This window comes from Sorex araneus, chromosome 5 (assembly GCF_027595985.1).
Source record: "Sorex araneus isolate mSorAra2 chromosome 5, mSorAra2.pri, whole genome shotgun sequence".
Lineage (NCBI taxonomy): Eukaryota > Metazoa > Chordata > Mammalia > Eulipotyphla > Soricidae > Sorex > Sorex araneus.
In genome coordinates, this window is record NC_073306.1 from 174,683,429 (window position 1) to 174,703,606 (window position 20,178).

Sequence of the window (20,178 nt, forward strand, 5' to 3'; positions counted from 1 at the left end):
GAGGCACTCACTGGGCAGCATAGTCCAAGTACACTGGCAGAGGGCAGGGGATCATGGGAAAAGGCCAGGAGGTGTGTTTAGCCAACGCCCATCGGTGTGATACCTTGGGAGAAGGTGAGGGGGTACACTGAGCCAAGCCCAGGGCCATGGTCCACAGGGGCTGACCTTCTGCCCCACCACCCGGCAAGCTCTCAGCATCTGCATTCCCGGACTCGAGAATATCTTGCTCACGGAGCTCCTCCAGTTCAGGCTGGAGGGGAATTTAAACATGCGCCCTGCCAGAACCCTTCAGCAGCCTGGTTTGTGGGCCTGCCCACCACTCCTTCCACACTATAAATGTCAGTGGCGCGCGGGAACGCCTGCAGAGAGTACGGGCAGCACTTCTCTAAACAGAGAGTCTTCTTGGGGAGGTGGAAGACTGCATCCAGGAACCCCAACTGGAGCAGATCCTGGGGAGAAAGTCTCCTGGAACTAGTCTCGGCTCTGTGCTCCCCAGAGATCAGACAATCAGACCCAGGGGAAGCACATTCAGAGTCTCGGCTTCCTCTACTGTGAAGTGGATTCTGAGAACTGAACCCAGAACGCTTGTAAAATGGCCACTGTTATTTTTCATGCTGGTCAGGAGCCCACTTTACCTGCTTCTTTGCAATTGTCAAACGGCTTTCAACCCTCTTAATACTTTTGTCCTTTCTAGGGATCTCTTTCATGAGCTGCCAGGGAGGAAAAATCCATTTTTTTTTTCATGGTATCAAATTAAGTGTAAGAGAGTGTATAAATATCATGGTTTTCATCACATTAAAGTCACAGTCGAGACTCTTCTCAAGTCTGGAATTGGCCATCGTAACAGAACACCCTAAAGTGTCGTTTCTTTCAAGCCTGGGTGTGCTTAGCCGTGGAGCACTTGCCTTGCATGTGTGAGGCCCTGGCTCAGATCCTCAGCCTGGCCACACACAAAGTGTCGTTCCTCTCATTTGCTAGCTTGAGAAATAATGACAACTTTTCGCAAGAATTATTGTATCGATACTAATGTATTAAGGGAAGAGAAAAAAGTTATGTGAACTTGGTTAATGGAGGGAGGGCGGCAAGACAAATTCATATAGATTCCAGAGAGGTTAAAAATTAATATTAATGGGCCGTAAAGAAAGCACAGTGGGTAGGGTGCTTGTCTTGCATGTGGCTGGCCTGGGTGAGATCCCAGGCACCCCAGATGGTCCCCTAAGCCCTGATGGGTGTGACTCCCAGTACAGTGCAAAGAGTCAGCCCAGAAAACACCAGGTATGACCCAAACTCCTGTAACCCACCTCCCCACAAATAAACTTGATTCAAATAAATGGAGGAGTTCCACACATTCGAGAACATGACAAGAACATGACAAGAACATGTGATAAACAACAGGAGAGTGACTACCACAAATAAACAATTTTGGGGTTGATATTTGATTACAAAAAAGAAACTTTATAAGAAGAATTAAGAGCACAACAGACAGTCACTAGGTCAGACTGAAACAGTCCACTTGGTAGGGATGGGGGGTGGTATTGTCAAATAAATACGTGGGACAATGATGACCGGCATGAATTCACTTTGTTTTGCCTTTTGTTTTTGGCACACCTAGCTCAAAGCCCAGGGGCTGTTTCTGTATGGTGACAGACTGGGCTGGGGTCAATCCCAGAAGACTCTCGGCTCCAACAGGCTAAATATAGGTTCCAGCCCTTTGAGCCATCCATCCCCTCAGCCCACTGTCTTGATTTCGGGAAAGCCTTTTGGCAAAATTTTTCAAGGGCACAAATGTTTATTTATCTTCACCTGATAATGTCTACATCTTAGTCTAATAATTTCTACACTGATGCACTGAAATTTGGTACAACTTTGCATATAGATTAGTATCTCATTTTATTTTTATTATTTTTGCTTTTTGGGTCACACCCAGTGATGCGCAGGGGTTACTCTTAACTTTGCACTCAGGAATTACTCCTGGTGGTGCTCGGCGGACCAAATAGGGATGCTGAGAACTGAACCCGGATTGGCCACGTGCAAGGCAAATGCCCTACCTGCTGTGCTATTGCTCCAGCCCCTAATAATATCTCATTCCAGGGTCAGTTCTGAAAGCACTACTCCACCTGGCTCCTCCCCCTTACCCCCCCCCCCCACTCACTGTGCCATAGCTCAAGGCTTAGAAAGGTACAAATCAAACACAAATTAAATCTTGGAGTTATAATACAGAAGAATACATTTAAGACTTTGGAAAATCATAGTAAAGAAAGCTAGGATCCTATTTTTTAATTTTATTTTTATTCTTTTTGCTTTTTGGGTCACAACTGGCGATGCACAGGGGTTACTTCTGGTTTTGCACTCAGGATTTACTCGTGACAGTGCTCAGGGGACCATATGGGATGCTGGGAATCGAATCCGGGTCAGTTGCATGCAAGGCAAATACCCTACCCGCTGAACTATCATTCCAGCCCTGGAATCCTATTTTAAAACCATGGTTTCCCAAATGTGTTTATTAATCATGGAAAACTATCCCCCTAACATTTTTCCATCCCCCAAGATCACTAACTCCAAGGACTTTTGTGAATATAAAAATTATTTGTTGCAGCCTTATTTAAATAGTAAACAATAAACATAAGGCTAGTCTCTGACTAGTTATATCATGTATATAACTAGTATATAACTCAGGTATATCCCTATGAGAATATATTATTCAAGCTATTAAATCTAAAAGCTGTTCACTAAATATAATTCTTGCAAAACTGCCTTTTAGGCAGAGTTTTGAATAAAAAGAATGGTCAAACATCCCAGTATTCTCTCTAGAGCCTATGCTTTCAAGCAAACACATTTCCTGGGAAGGCTGGATGCTTCTATGTCACTATGGAGTCAGTTACAACCTCCCTGGGTGTTCTCTTGGCGATACTACCACTGATGTACATCCAATAAATTCTGCTTTTAGGCAAATACTATTACCTGAATTCAAACTTGTCAATTTTTCTGTGACTTTACTAGCCTCTGTGTACCCTGATCACAGTAATCAGTATCTTACATCTAATTATCGATTCATCTGTTCATTATCCCATGAGGATCAGGCTTCTAAGAAAGACTTTTGTTTTCCAAGTTTTAATCTCTTGACACCTGGTATAGATCTCCCATGCCTGACCACTGGGTTACATCCTGACAAACCCATCATAAGTTGAAAATACTATATGTTGGAAAGCATCTAAAATACAAAAAACCTAAATACAAAACAAAATTTATCTTAGCTCAGCCTAACCTACCTTAAACATATCTTAAAATTGTTTTGCTTTTGTTTTTGATTTTTTTTGCTTTTTGGGTCACACCTGGCGATGCACAGGAGTTACTCCTGGCTCTGCACTCAGGAATTACCCCTGGCGGTGCTCAGGAGACCATATGGGATGCTGGGAATCAAACCCGGGTCGGCTGCGTGCAAGGCAAACGCCCTACCCGCTGTGCTATTGCTCCAGCCCCCTTAAAATTGTTTTGAAAAACAATTTCAGGGCTAGGTTAAGTTCTGTATCTTATATGTGGCTGACCCCAGTGTAGTCCTGGCTCTGCATATGGTCCCTTGAGCACCACCAGAAGTGATCCTTAAGTGCAATCAGAGATACCCTTACCAGACTTTGCCAAGCACCCCCGCCAAAAAAAAAAAAAAGAATACCATTTTCATTAGCTTCCAGTTGCACAAGATCATTTAGCTCATTTTATATCATTTATTTATTATGTTTTAACATAGGACTGGAACAATAGCACAGCCGGTAGAGTGTTTGCCTTGCACGTGGCCGACCTGGGTTTGATTCCTCCATCCCTCTTGGAGAGTCCGGCCAGCTACCGAGAGTATCCTGTCCACATGGCAGAGCCTAGCAAGCTACCCGTGGCATATTTGATATGCCAAAAACAGTAACAAGTCTCAGAATGGAGACATTATTGGTGCCCGCTCGAGCAAACTGATGCACAACGGGAGGACAGTGCTACAGTACAGTGCAGTCTTAACAAAATAGCTACAACAGTACTATTTTATTACTTATTCATTATTGCTTATTACTTATTCACCTACATATTTTATAATAAAGTGTTCAGTATCTCAGCTAGATAATTTACTGACTAATGGGTGAAAGTAAAAGCCACAAGGGGTGTAGCGGTTGTCACCATTTAACATACACAGCTGAGGGCATTCTGGGCCTAAGGAATGCTGGGAGCACTGAGGGAAGTTTAATTGATGGCTGATGGGGTGGTACAGGGATGGCCCATCCATGTCTCTTCTGATGAGGCTCAAGAAGAGCTGGAAGAAGATCGTGATACCTCAGCATCCCATGACAGGCAGCTGCTGCTCAACATCATGAGAGAGGTGCCTACTGCTTATGACTAGCCCAGAGAATGGGTCAAAACCCAAAGTTCCAAATCATGTTTCTAGGGAATTCGTATCGCTGTCACACCATTGTAAAGCTGGTTTTCTAAGTTGAACCACTGAAGTTGGGGACCCATCTGACACACAGGCCATCCATAAATCGTAGCTGAACTAATCTGAATTGGCTCTTAGACAGGATGAATGATTACTCTCTACATAAAAATAGACAGGGCAGAACACCCAGAAAATAACTATGGAGAAGGGTGTTCTGGATAAGCCCCAATATGCTTGCAATTATTTGCAGAGAATGCTTTTGATTACTCAGAGACCGAGAAAACACTTGGCTTGGATTCTTCCAAACAAACAAACAAAAATCTTAGAAAATATGCAAATTGTTCCAAACAAAATCTTAGAAAAGAGCAAATTAGATAGCAGTTGGAAGCCTTTAAATGTTTTATTTCCTCTAGCCCTGGCTGGGTAGTGGGGAGGGAGGGTGATTACCTTGTGAGACTCAAGAGTCAAGCTCAATCTTGCATGATGATGCAAAAAATAACATTTGCATTTCCACCCTCTGGCAAAGGGGGTAATGAGAAAATAAATGATTTTAATAGATGCTCTGAGCATAAGTTTAAGGCAAGGAAGTTGGAACCTTCATCAATCAGATTTTTTTTTTTTTAAGTAAAAGTTCACTCTATAGCCACAAATACTGAGAAGCTGACATTCAAAAAGAAAAGTTATTCTAAAAAAGGAATTAAGAGCACTAGGAAGTGCATAGTTCTGACATTTTATTTTCTTTGGATATAATTCTAAGAGTAGTGAAAATAATTGAGAACAGAATTTGTTTTATTTTATTTTAAACATCTTTTTTGTTTTATTTTAATCTTCTCTATTGTGCTATTAAAAATATAAAAGTGTCAGAAAAATGAGAACAGAATTAGTAACGAAATACTTGTTTTATTATGGGAGATATAATTTTAAGATGTTATGATGTTACCGAGTAAGTTCCATAAGATAGGGTCCATTATTTCAACACTCATGTTGGCTTGTTATAATATTCTTACAGATCTTTATAATTTTGTGATAGCTTTGTATTTTCTTAAAAAAACATCCCATAGAGCATGAACTATTTGGTTACTGGTAATTCAATCTTGATACGTAATGACCTATATTTTAGATTATGGCGATTCAGTTTTAAAAAATCATTTGTTTTCTGGATTGGATAGAGAGTATAGAGTTTAGGTGCTTGCCTTGCAGTAGCTGTTTCTATTTCTGGCACCACATATGGTTCTTTCAACCACCACCAGAAGTGACTCCTGAGCACGGAGTGAGAAGTGGCCTCTTTATACTAGCGGATATGGCCCTAAACCACTTAAAATTTATTTCCCAGCTTTATTGAGTCATAATTGACATATAAGTTTAAGGTGTACAAAATTCGGATAGGCTATATCGCTGAATTTTATGGTAAAGATTTCTAATTTCTATCCCCCTTCCCTAAATCTCTGCTCTTCCCTCTTTTCAGATGCAGAACTTATTCTTGGCTGAACACCAGTTCAGAGTCTACACTCCTATGGCTCTCTTGTTGCAGCTTGGAGAAGTTGCATGTTTAATTTTGGGCCAAGGAGATCTGTGAGAAAATGTGGTGGGGTTGGAGCTAGGGAGATGATCTAAGAGGCTGGAGCAGGTGCTTTGCAAGTGGGAGCCTTGAGTTCAATTTCCAGTACCATATAGTTCCTTGAGCACTGCAGGGAAGCACTGTCCTCACCCCCCTGGGCAGTGGTGGGGGTGGTGGTGAGGGCGGGAAGGGGGGAGAAAGAGAGAAGGGGGGGAGGTAGTGTCTAGGAAACAGCTTCAAAGAGAAAACAGAAAACATTTTTCCCTTTTTTGTTGGCTGGGATGTCTGCATAATGGCTAGAACTTAAGCATCTATTTTGGACCATGAGGAAGATACTAAGGTGGACAGTTTGGTCCTGAAAGTGTGAAGTTGTCAGAGCAGTCCTTACCTGCCTACACGGAACTTGTTCCTCATGAGAGAGAAGTAAGTCTCTAATTTGTTTAATCTATATTTATAGTTATTTTTGTCTGCTTTAGTTTTAATCCTTTTCTTTAATTGGTGCCAGGGATGGAACTCAGGGATTCATGTATGTGAGGTACATCCTTGGCCCCAGTTACTCTTATTCTTTAACATTAAGATACAAGCCACCGTGGCGAGAGATAGCTCAAGTTGGGACACATGCTTGGCATGTAGGAGGCCCATGTTTGCTCCCTGGCATCACACAGTTCCCTGAGCACTACTGAGAGTGATCTCTACCCCCACCCCCACAATCAAAGGGCCTTGAATAGCTCCTAAGCAACAATGGATGTGGTCTCTTAACCCACACACACACATGTTCCCTGCCCTCCCCCACCCCCCTTAGATTTTAAAAAAAGGAGAAAAGACATGAACAAAAACATGAACACAGAGTGACTGGCTTTGGATGGTGTATAAAAGGGCGCAAAGCAATAGGCATTCCCTGATGCTCTCCAACCACAGTGGAATGCAGGCATTGTGTTCATCTACGAACTTGATTGAAGAAGAAGTCACAGTGACATTCAGAGATCTTTTATAAGCATATCCAGTAGAATCCCTGACATGCAATGCAAGAACAAGCTGTACCTATGAGCTAGAATGCTGAGCTTGAATGGGTGACGCGTTCTCTGCCCATCTCACCGAGTCCAGCTTCCTCTTTTTCCCAGGACCTTTTCTACTGCACTGCAGCCACATTGGCCTTTTATTCTCTGAGCCTGCCAGTTCCTACTTGCCTCAGTGCATGGGCACCTCTCTCCTCTAGCCTGGAGAAACTCTTGCCACAACAGCTCTTCTTGCATTAGACGAGTTTCAGCGTCAGCTCCTCCAAGAGACCTTTCTGGAGCACACGTGAGGGTCACTCTAATACCACCACCTCTTTTTTCTTTCATTCATCTTGCATTATTTAATCACCTATGAGCTGATCTGGGATGGCTTCGACCTCCCACTCCTTGCTCCCTCCCTCTTGAGTGTAATAGGTTTCCTCTCCATCAACTCCTTTCCCCACACAGCACCTCTCTGACAAAACACTCAGCCTTGACTTATGGAATAAGCGCACTAGTTCTAGAGAACAACCCAAACTCCAGTGGACTGAGAAAGCTTCCCATGCCTGGCTTGCCATTGCCTCTTGGGTAGACCACAGCATCACTCACGTTTATGACACCAACGTCCATCATTAGTCATAAGCTCTCAGAGAAGCGATCAATCACAAGTGAAAAAGCAATTCTGCTCATCTCTGCCTCCTCCAGTGCCTGATCTACAGCAGACAAGCCATAGACCTTTGCTCTGGATTGTAGGAAAGACACCAGCCCTGTCACAAAGCAACTGAGTCTGAGAAGGACTCAAAGGAGCAACTCTCTCTTTCAGCACCGTATCTCTTTATTCTCCATGTTTCTCTATTGACTTCTCTTGACACACAGGCTTGGATGAGGCAAAGCTGCCAGCAGCCTGCAGGACTGAAGGTCTGTCAGATTCAGAGGTTGTAACCAAAGGCTTGTCCTACTGGATGGGGTCAGTACTGATGGAACCTCATTGAAGAACATCTGACAGAGTTTGGGGTGGGGGGGAGTGCTGTTCTCTCCAGATTCCTGAGTAACTAGTAATCTGAGAGGAAACCCCAGGGTAGGCTAACCTTGTCCCACTCCCTCCAGGGCTGGTCTGACAGCCCAGAATGTGTTCCCTGGGGGGGGGGGAGGTGGGGGGGTAAGGGGTGCTGTTAAAGGCTGAGAGATGACTACGGGCTCCTTTAACTGGGGCATTCTGCAGAAGTCGAGTAATTTATTAGGTTAGTAAAATGGGCAACGGGACAATCAGAGGAGAAAATCATATCACTAATGCAGTTTATTAATGCCTTTCTTAGTAATTAGAGGGTGACACCAAAGGGAGGGTCCTGCCAAGATTTTTACTGTTTTTCTCAGAGTGACTTTACAAACCTCAATCAAGAGATCTGAAATTCTGTAAAACACATGCTCGTTCCTTCACTTCAATTTCCGTCAGTAGTTTTATAGATCCCTGAAGCCAGGGAGAACAGAACCAGATGGTGCTTGGGGGGACTTTATGGTTTGTGTCTGCAATGCCACAACGGATGTTAAAAGCTGGTTCGGGACTCGGCTTTTGGTATGAGTCCCGATGTGAAGTGACCGTGCTGGAGCTTGGTAACAATTTTTTTAATCAATCGTACTAATTATCAGGATGACTACAATGCTTTCTTCTAAACATTAAAACAACACACACTAACACCGTCCCATTGGAAAAGTCAGCCGGCATATGTTGATATAACAGAGCACTTCTCCCCAGGGGCTGCCTTGGCCCATAAATCGTTGTGCTGGTGTGAAAAAATACAAGTCAGGTCTGAAAAAAAAATCTCTCTTCCTCTTAAATCACAACCATACTTGGGAGAGCAGAGGAAGACAGCAGCATATTTTAAGTCTCAGCTGAGTTGGTCACATTGCTTTGCTCTTTTTCTTTTCCTTTCCTCTAGGATTTCTCATTGGGGTACTTTGCAGAATGCACTCCCGAGACCCCCATATCGTAATGCTATTTTTTTAATGGCAACTTGGGGGTACTGGGATACTTGGTCATCGTCATTATCGTCTGGATCATCCTGTGGGCAGAGATGTAGAATGATGGGAGTGGGAATAAAGTGCATAACTAGAAGAAGGAATCCTGACCCAGTGGAAGGCCTCTGGCCACCAACTGAGAGCCAGCAACTGCTCTGGCGGGAAGTGCTGCCGGGAGCATGCTGGCACTCCGAGACGCTGCTGCATGGATTTGTGGTCAATCCAAATGATGAAGGAAGGTGGGGGAAAGAAACCATTTGATGAGGTGGAAAAACCCCTCCTGATCAGGGAGATAGGCACAGTGAAGACAGAACTGTGATGTGCAGATAACCATTTGATTACTTAATCCATCAGAAAAGAGAAAGGGTTTGGGTTCTTGGCAGTCACTTTACACCCTCACTGCTCCCCTCAGTCGGACCCAGTGTGTGTGGGGGGTCAAACCCAGAGCCTTACACATGGCATGCACTATGCCAGGGAATCAGAGTCTAGAGACCCCTTCGTCTATGTAAAGTTGTTCAGGTTGTGTAAAAAAAGCCTTTGTCGAGAGAAATAAAAGGATGAGAGAAAAAAAATAACTACAGAAACAGATGTGTCTGCTGGGTGTCTCAGGAGGTAGAATTGGGCTTGGTCTCAGCTGAAGCTCTTATAATGGTAATCTGTGTCACTTGAGAAAGTTGCCCTGCCACACTGTGAAATGTTTCATGGGAACTGCCCTATGGGGTGCTGTCCAGAGCTCATAGTGTCAAATGACTGGGCAGGGAAAGCACTAGAATAGTCACTGTCCCTCAGTGAATGAGGCCCTCCTAACACCAGGGGAGGAACTCTCCCCTTTACGGTGGTATAGGATGACTTGGTTCCCCATCCCATGCATTTTATTTTGTTTGTTTGTTTATGTAGGGTTTATGTACACCCAGTGTACTTCTGGCTCTCAACTCATGGATCACTCTTGGTGGTATACATGGGACCATAGGCGATGCTCGGGATTGTACCAGGGTTGGTTATGGGCAAGGCAAGTGTCTTAACTCCTGTACTACCTGTATGGCTCCATTTTCTGTTTTTAAAAAGCCAGATAAGTATGATTTCTGCAAACATTGCTGCCAAAAAGAAGTGAGAGACTTAGGGTAGAAAATGAGATGGAGAATTCTATAAATGGGGTCCAGAGAGCTAAGTGGATACTGAAAAGGGGAATTAAATATCAGAACATTTTAATTTTTTTCAGATATAGTTACTTTTTATATCTGGTTAATTTAGATAAAGTATTTAGGGCATCAGGGTCCCAGGTATTTTAAAAAGCAGTGAAATACTCCCCTTCCAAAAAACAACAAAAGAAAACAAACAAAACCCAGGGCTGGAGCAAAATTCAGCAAGTAGAGAGTTTGCCTTGCATATAGCCACCCTGGGTTCAATCCCTGAGCACACCTTATGGTACTTTGATCACTGCCAGGGGTGATCCCTGAATGCAGAGCCAGAAGTAAGCTCTGAGCACAGCTGGGGTGGCCCCTTCCTCTTCACCCCTCCCCTCAAACAGAGAAATTAGGGAAATCAGTGGAATGGCAGGAATATGACAGCAAGAAGAAATGGTTCCCATTAGGAAGAGAAGAATATTGGGAAGACAGTGAATAGAAGGAGCGAGTAACTAAGAGTGAAGTTATTTAGGTTACTGAAGAAACATCCAGAATTAAAAAAGACTGAACTGGGATGATTCACTGGTCATTGCTACTGCTCTGCTTAACACAAAGTCTATGAAACAGATTCAGAAGGCTAGAAATGCCTGAGTACAAACACAGTGTCTGTTAGTATACTTCAAAAGTAATAATTATGACTTTAGGGGCTGGAGCGATAGCACAGTGAGTAGAGCATTTGTCTTGCTTGTGGCCAACCGGGTTCGATTCCCAGCATCCCATATGGTCCCCTGAGCAGCGCCAGGAGTAACTCCTGAGTGCAGAGCCAGGAGTAACCCCAGTGCACCGCCAGGTGTGACCCAAAAAAGCAAAAAAAATATGACTTTAATAACTTATGTCTAATAATAATTTATTAGACACTCAATATTGTTACTCCTATGCCCAATGTCCCCCACCTCTTAGCAAGCAAGGATTCTCCTTCAACCTGTGTCACCTGTTTCAGATGGTGTTGCACTGATAACCCAGAATATAAATTGAAAATGACAACAGACCCTCCTCAATGTGTGAATACGCATCCAGCTGAATATAGCAACATGAGACCTGTACCTGCAAGGTGCCAAATTTGTGAATAATTTGCACCTTGAGATCCCGTTAACTGGAGCACAGAAGTTGGTGCTCTTTCAACACTGAAGATGTTCCATGCTGAGAACAGGGAGGATGTGCAATGAGAACCTGAGTCCCTTTCATCAGAAGGCAACCACAGAGGTGTGGAAGGGCAAGGCAGGTATAGACAGACCACGGAGGTGTGGACACATGGGGTCCTGCTCTCATCTCTCCTGTGGCTAACCACTGAATTGCCAAGAAAAAGGGAATGGATGGCACCAGCATTTGGTACCACAGCTGGAATCTACCTGGTGAACTTCTCTAGGTGTTACAAAGATGATCTGCTATGAGGTGAAATGTGCCTCTAAGTCACTACCCTTGCTCACATTGTTTATCATTTTTTCCAGATTTAACACATTGACTCCTGGACTGTAATTTGTGTTAATTAAGTTACATCTGAGTGTGTACCACTGGTGGTATGTGCTTATGTCAATGTGTGGCTGATTAGTCTGCTGAGAGCTACCCTAGGAGTGCTGGTGTTCTGCAGGAGGGAATGAGTAAAGGAAGGAGGAAGTGATGGAGCCTCAAGAAGCGGTTCATGCATTCCGTGACAGTGACTATGGCTCAGGTGGGGGACCGATTCCAGAAGAGCAGGGCCACCAGCTACAGAGAAGAAAGGTGAGACTGAATTGTCAGGAGACAGGTTTCCTGGCCGACACAAATCCTCCAAGACCTACAGGAGCTACTGAATGTTCAGACTTCTACTTTCCAGATTTCAAACCTGGCAGAAACTTCCATCAGAGACAGCACAGAGTAAGGCTAAGGGAACATCTCAGTCAAAATTTTCTCTCTGGCCTATTGAATTTGGGGATGTCCCATGAGATAGATACTTCACGGTAGGTACTTCATTTCTCTGTCTCCTCATTTGTAAAAGGTCTATATGAACAAGATGTGGAAAAAGAACTGAGTTGGGGAGAAGCACAACGGGATGAAGTTCAGTGCCACACAGTCAGGTGTGCTGTACTTCTTCCTCCCTTCCTCTACCAAAGAGGTAAATAAATGCTATGTGCTCTGCCTTCAGACTGGAATCAAAAGCTGACTCTTTCTTCCACCACCACCTTCTGGCCCACACCACCAATCTCTCTCATCTGGGTTATTTCATCAACCTCCTAAATGGTTCATCACAGCCGCCAGGATTCTGCTGTGAAAACACAGGTCAGGCAATGAACCTTTCTTTCAAGCTCCTGCAATGGCTTGACATGAGTAAAAGCCCCAAGAGTCTACGGGAAACTCAACTGAAAGCTCGGCTCCAGTCTCCCTGCCTACCGTCTTTTCTCTCTAGAGCATATACCCATCTGTATACTTCACCTAATTGCCTGGCTCCGTGAATCTTTCCTGCCACTAGAAAAATGATCAGAGAAGGAAATGGAATTTTGTTTCTCATTTATGTATGAATCGGCCGTGTCTAGAACAGTGCCTGGCACATGGAAGAATCTTAAACAGTGGTTAAATCTACTAAGCAAATACAGTTTATTTGGTGGGTGCTGAGTTATGGATCCAGGGCTTGACACTGGCAAGGCACATGTTTTACCACCGAGACACACTCCTGGTTCCTCATCAAAACAAACTGCTTAGATATTTGGAAATCAAGCATTCCATCTATATTCTCTATGACTGGCAATCATTCATTTCAAATGTTGGCTGCCATTTTATAGGTAGCCTTTTTTCATATCAATGACCCTTTAAACCCATGTAGTACCTCACCCTGCAAAACAGCATCTGAGTCAGGGCAGGGGTGAACAGGGTCGCCATTTGCAATTATCTCATCAGCTCTAGGAATGCTGCACCAGCCTGGGGTCTTTGCTAAGGTTTTACTTGGTCAAAGCATACATATTTAGTTTTTTAGTTTTTGAAGTTGGCACTGACGTCAATCAACACAGGCTAGGAATATCATCCTAGTGAGGTATTGTCTTTGGACACTTATGGCCCTGTCAGTGGTGACAGAGAATTAGTTACACATCATAGCAGGAATCCTATGGACCAGGTGTATGCTGTGAGCTGCCCCAGGCAATTTTCTTTTCATTGCACAAAACATGTCATCAAGAGACATTAAAACTTATATTTATCCTAGAGACATTAAAACTTATACTTATCCTAAACTTAAATTTATAGTAATTTACATTACTATAACATATACAATATATAAGAACATTTTCTTGCATAATTATGTCAATTATATTATATACAATTCTATAGAATGCGGATGTAACAAATGACAACTTCCAATGAAATACAGCTATGAAAAGTAACAGATAAATGCATTTTGTCTGTACCTAGATATACAAAATTAGTTGACCAATTTTGTGCATGTATAGAGATAGATAGACATAAATATTGGCATACAAATTACTGTAACACTGTTGTCCCGTTGTTCATCAATTTGCTCGAGCAGGCACCAGTAACATCTCCATTGTGAGACTTGTTACTGTTTTTGGCATATCGAATACTATTTTTTATTAATATATGTGTAGATATTTGGCTATACTCTAAATTGCAGTGCAATATTTAAAAAATATATAACTTGGGCTGGAGAGATAGTGCAGTGAGTAAGGTGCGTGCCTTACATGTGGCTGTCAGATTTGATCCGTGGCACCTCATCTGGTCCCCTGAAAACCAGTAGGAGTGATCCCTGAGCACAGAGCCAGAACTAAGTCCTGAGAACAGCCATGTGTAGTTTAACCCACACATATATATGTATATATATTATATAAAAACATGAGGATACATATTTCTTTCTGAAATTAACGATAATATTAAATAACTAATGACTCTACCAATAATAAAAATGTCCAAAAAGTGAGTATTACCAAAATAGCTTTTGGGATTTACTAGCTTAGTGACCAAGAAACAGCAAATGTAGGTGAGCTATTATTATTGTTATCATCATCATCATCATCACCATCATCATTTGGGTCACGCCTCGTGGTGCTATGGGGACACTCCTGGTTCTGTGCTCAGGGTCACTCCTGTTGGTGCTAGGGAATCACGTGGTGCTAGAGATGGAACCCAGGCCTCCTATGAGCAGGGTATACATTCCAGCTCATTCGCTATCTCTCTGGCCCTTCACAATCTATCTTTGAGGATCTGAGTGGCAAAATTTATTTTCTTACTTTCACAGTTGTTGTGAAGAATGTTCGTAAACACACACATATCAAAATGCTTCTAGAGTACTAGCACTGGAGTAGCAACAGTGTACTATATAAAATTTCAAAATTATTTTTTTCTTTGAATAAACATATTTATATTTTGACAAGCCAGTTAGGTCCATAGTTTAATAAGTTCATTTTCACATTCTTCAGTGGCACATATTTCAAGTATCAGTAGTCATAAAGCAATAAGAAAAAGAACCCCTGTTAGCACTTCCTACTGTATATAAAGTGGACAGAAATGTGATGGAGAACTGACATTCCTTTCACTTTGAATTAAACACAGCAGCACTGTAAATCTCTAGAGATATTAACTTTTGCATGTGGGTAATACTGGGAACTCTATAGGCAACGGTAAAGTTATATTTGACTGGCAAAAAGCCAGTCAGCTTTCACACTGCCCTAGAAGTAGGTGGTCAACAACTCGGTTCTTGTCATCAAAACTCTTGGCTGGAGTTGCTTAAACTATCTGGACCTCAACTTAATTTTGTGTCATTCATTCTGGACACAGAAACATGACAATGAAATAAAAGTGAGGTAGAATGAAAAGGCTAAGCAATTGGAAATGGCCCTGAGGAACAGCAGGTCCAAGACAGAGCACAGCAAAAGAACACGAAGCACAGGATTGCATCTCTCAACAGGAATCACCGGACATGCACAGTTCTGATGTCTTGGCTTCAGGAGAAAAGGACTTGGCAATGAAGGTAAGGAGAGATGGCACCCAGAGCTCGCCTCATCCCTCGGCATACATGCAGAGAATCTTCTAGAATTCACAATACATGTTTCCAAAGAAACCTTCAGGTTTGATGAAAGGAAGTACATGCTCCTTGATGCATCTGGTTTCGTTGTAACAGTATATAATGCAGCTCTCTAATAAATTTTACCACAAAATTTTTTAAATGTGCCTGCATTCTGCTAATTTATAAAAAGCAGGATGCTGTCGGATAGAATTTCATGAAAATGATCTAAAAACCAGACTGTCAAAAGTGAATGGTACTCAGGCAGGACTTAGGGGAAAAAACTACATGGAAACCCCTAGAAAGGTTTCCTGTGACTGTTGGGACGATGTACTGTCAGGCAGCTCACATTACCGTGATTTGCAAGTTACTGTGAGGTCACAGGAAATCCTGAAATGTTTTCCACATTTTCCTTTATACATTTTATGTCAAATTTCCTGCAATTGGAATCATAAACCCTCCTACTGCTGGAATCTCTTCTGAAGGAAAGGAGATCTTGTGATACTCCCCCATGAACACCTAATAATTCAGTTCCTACCAGTGTAAGGAGAAACGGAAAAAGAGAACTGAAAAAAAAAAGAAAAGAAGGATATGATAAGGCAGAAATGTCAGATGCCTTAACTCCTTCAAATGGAACATTAAACTGCTATCATGAAGACAACTCTGAAAGCGCATTTAATCTCACAACAGTAGACTTTGCTTTGTACTGGGAGATAACAGAAGAAATGACTGACTGTCCCCAAGACAGAAGCACATCAGCTCCCCAACCCACACTGTATTTGTGGATTTACGGTCTCATTTTAAAATGGCATCTTCTCTATGGTTATTCTTAACATGATTCAAGTTCCTGACAACCATGGTTTATTGCCCCGGCTGTTTATGAAAGGATAAGTCAGATTTAAGTAAAAAAGTCTAACTTTAAAGTTGTCGCCCAAGATTTATCACTTAGCAATAGAGGAAGTTAAGAAAGAGCTTTTCAATTGTGAAATACTATTTTAATATAAATCCAAGTCAAACGATCAAGGTTCATTAATGAATACCAATGTTTTTAAAGGTTTAAGAGTTTTTAGGACACGTTACCTCTCCTGACATATCTGGTGCCATTGGAACAGCAGGCCACAGAGATGAGTAGATTCCAAAAAACACCACCCAGAGTGCGATGCTACCCCAAATCGCAATGTGGCTGAACTGTGAAGGAAGGGAGTCTGCGTTAAAGACTTTTAGGTAGACTGAGTACCTCAACACCAATGCAGCATTTACAAGTTCTCTTATTAAATTTTTACCACATCTATAAAATACCAACAGGAATGTCCAAGTGTGTGTATATGTGTTAACTGGATTGTTCATTAAGTGCTAATCCTTACCATTAGTTATAATGTTTGCGGCATTGAGAAATGATTCTTCTCTACCTTCTTTGGTGATTCTGTCTTCTTACCCCTAGCCATTCTATTCCCAATTATCCTTAAGTGTACTTTAATTTTGTTCTGCGTGCTTACACTAAAGGTTTTTGAAAGCTAAGGATATTCTTGATGTGCTGATGACTATCAAATCCAAGTTTCTTGTGTTCATCTTTCTCCTCAGCAACAACCTTTCATCTTTTTTTGTTTACTGGGTTTCAGAAGTGAACACAATTCAAACTCATGTATCTAAAATGGTGCATTCTAAGATGCTGATTAAATATTTGCAAAGGTCAGAGTTTAGCTCTTTAGTGACTATTACTGGTATTCAGAATCATTTTCAAGTGGACTTTCTGCTGAATGGCCATCTTGTGGTAGACTGTACTAAGAAAAGATTCCTAGTCAACATGTTTTAAAGCCTCATCCCTTACTATTACAGTATCATTACTATATGAAAGGTTATAAGGAATCTTGCAGCAAGCATTATTTATTTAAGTCTGCATTATTGATGTTTCTATAGTCTCCAGTTTCCTCCCATCTGCCCCCAACACTCCACAATGAACTACCTGTGAAACTAGGGTACACAGTTAGGAACAACCTAAGAGCTAGGGTACAACAAAGTTAGAATAAAGGAAAAAATTAGTTTTAATCTGTTTAGTGAGAACATAAATAATTGACATGTTTGGTCTGAGATTACAAAGACTCTTACCCAGGTCCAATATGATGTCTCCAGTCCTGCTTTCAAACATACTGTTATCACCACAAACTAAAACAGAAGGGAAACAGAAGGGAAAATATTTTATCAGTGGTTGAAGGGGAGGTTCATAATGAATTGGCATGTCTAAATCAGACTATGGGTGTAGAGATTACTGGCTACTTGCTTTTTATGACCCGGAAACAAAAGGTTGGTGGCCAAACACTCACTGCAACCAGTAAGAACTGCTACCGGCAGCCTCTCCCGCCACACTTCCTATCTCTCCTCACCCCCAGCCACTGTCCCTCCAAGTTGGACTTACTCGGTAGGCATCTAGTAACAATTTAGGGTGAAGAGCTAGAAACAGAACTTTAAGAAATGTAAGAATTAGCTCAAGATACCGGAGCGATAGCACAGCTGGTTGGGCGTTTGCCTTGCACGTGGCCGACCAGGGTTCAATTCCTCTGTCCCTCTCTGATTGCCCGGCAAGTTACCGAGAGTATCCTGCCCACATAGCAGAGCCTGCCAAGCTACCCGTGGCATATTCAATATGCCAAAAACAGTAACAACAAGTCTCACAATAGAGACATTACTGGTGCCTGCTCGAGCAAATTGATGAACAACAGAACGACAGTGTTACAGTGCTATATATATTTCTTTTCTTTTTCTTTTTCTTTTTTTTTTAAATTTTACTGAATCACCGTGACGTTTGGGTTACAATCACACAATGATAAAACACCATCCCTCCACAAGTGCACATTCCTGACCACCAGTATCCCTTGTATACCTCCCCTTTCCCACCCTCCCCCTGCCTCATGGCAGACAGTATTCCCCATACTCTCTCTACTCTTGGGCATTATAGCTTGCAACACAGACACTGAGAGGCCATCATGTTTGGTCCATTATCTACTTTTGGCACGAGTCTCCCATCTGGACTGATTCCTCCAGCCATCATTTTCTTAGTGATCCCTTCTCTGTTCCATCTGCTTCTCCCCTCCACTCATGAAGCAGGCTTCCAGCTGTGGGGCAATCCTCCTGGCCCTGTATCTACTGTTCTTGGGTGTCATTTTCTAAGGTTAGAGAAAGCCTGACATAAATTGAAAGATTTAGGTAATTAGCAACGTCCTTGGGAGACATCCATAAGACACAGATTCATTTCTCAGTGGCCTCTACCGAGCATTCACTGACTCCTGTTTTGACTCACATCATGAGCCTCCAAACATATTTTTTCTTTTTCTTCCTACTTCAGTGGTTTATATTAATAGAGAAGAGGCCCCTGGATTTGCCAAAACCCCAGTCTTTCTTTTACTTAATGGAGGTAACATCCTATTATTTAGTTCTTCAAATACTTGATATTTATATATGCTATAGATTTCTGGGGTGCTTTCAAAAATAAATTTAGTTGCACTAATAGCCACTGGGTATTAGACCACAATAGTCCCTCCACTGGGGTCATGGAGAGGGAGAGAACCATGAGTGGAAAAAAAGGTCACTGGTCTCAGAATTCAGAGTTGATGGTTGGAGAAAACTTCTATCAGGATACCAGTGTTGTGACCTCAGGCATTAGTATTCAAGTAGTGCCTTTGGCTTTTAAGGGGACCAGTGGTTTTAAAATGCTCTTTTGGTTCTTGGCAGGGAGCTTGTATTCATCTGTTGTACCTCCATAGGGATTTGGCACAGTGACAACAAAGAGGATTCTCTGCCTCGTATGGGTTAAACATCACCCCAAATGGAGATTCTTCTCCCATTTTAGTCATCATGAAACTCTAGATTGGGTGTTGGCTAAACACCAAAGTTGCATAGCAATATTTGCTACAGAGTCAAGAAAATTCAAAATATTAACAAGGGCAGTGAAATAAAAATGGCAAAAAGGGATAAGGAAGAGAAAGGGAAGAACTCAGGCAATTAAAAAAAACACCAAAGCAACCCATGTCCTATAAAGTCAGTGGACCCAAAGGAACACTTAAGAGCCTAATATAAAACCACCCCTTCGCAGTCAAAACTGTCTTATTTCGTTTTGAAAGAGCAGTGTAAACAGCCTTCAAATGCAGGCCCATGAGCATTTATACCAGAAAATAAGCTGAGCATTATAAAAGGATTTCATTTTATATGCAAACCAGGCAAGTGAACTGTACTCACTGTGTAAACAAAGTTTCCCAACAGGAGATAATCCGAAGTCTTCCCATTTCCAAACACTGTACCTACAGGGAGAGGAGAGAGGTGTGTGAGGAACGAGATGAGATGGTCTAGAAACCCACCAGCAAGATCCCATTAGAAGACTAAACAAAAGAACCAGGAGTGACGCCATCACCTAGAAATGTGGCTGGAAAAGCACTGCAATGAATCTCCACAAATTGCCTCTTCTATGAGTGACCAGTAAAAAAGAAATTAGCAATAGTTTTCAACAACAAAAAAGAGGAAATATGACAAAATCATCAAATTATTCAAGCAAAGCTGAATGCTTTGGGCATTGAGACAGAAGCCACTTGCACTCTAATACAGAACTTTGTTAATAATACGGTTTCAGGGTGGCTTCTTATGCTCTCTCAATAAAGCTGTATCTAGTGGGCTAAGAGGCTTTGTAAAAACTGATCACAGAGAAATGAGGAGCACCAGCATGATTCCAGGCACATGGCTCTTGGAAGGTCTGGCTGAATTTAGGGTTATACTGAAATATTTTGTTATTCTAGCAATAGCTAACCACGAACGTGGCTTTCGATGAGGAGAGTGGTAGCTAACCCATGAAAATCACTCTATTACAGATGAAATCCAATGCAAATAAAAAGTAACTACATAATTCCACGAGAAGTACCATTACAAATTTAAAATCTGTGGTTTGTATAATATTTAATTTATGCACATGTTCAACATTATTGATTCAGAGTCTAATATGCAATGACAAAATAAGTCAGACTGAAATTAAGGGATGAGACAGGGAG

The 20,178-nt window shown here is 42.1% G+C and overlaps 1 protein-coding gene across 2 annotated transcripts in view; it reads right to left on the bottom strand.

Annotated features, from left to right (window-relative positions):
- ATP8A1 (ATPase phospholipid transporting 8A1) overlaps positions 1-20,178 on the bottom strand; it is a 243,383-nt gene that overhangs the window by 21,572 nt on the left and 201,633 nt on the right. For both annotated transcript variants that reach the window (XM_055140932.1, XM_055140930.1), the window contains exons 31-33: positions 19,379-19,440; positions 17,255-17,311; positions 16,229-16,336 (exon numbers count right to left, since the gene is read on the bottom strand). In XM_055140932.1, the coding sequence (XP_054996907.1) occupies positions 16,229-16,336; positions 17,255-17,311; positions 19,379-19,440 (227 nt within the window). The remainder of the gene's footprint in view (positions 1-16,228; positions 16,337-17,254; positions 17,312-19,378; positions 19,441-20,178) is intronic.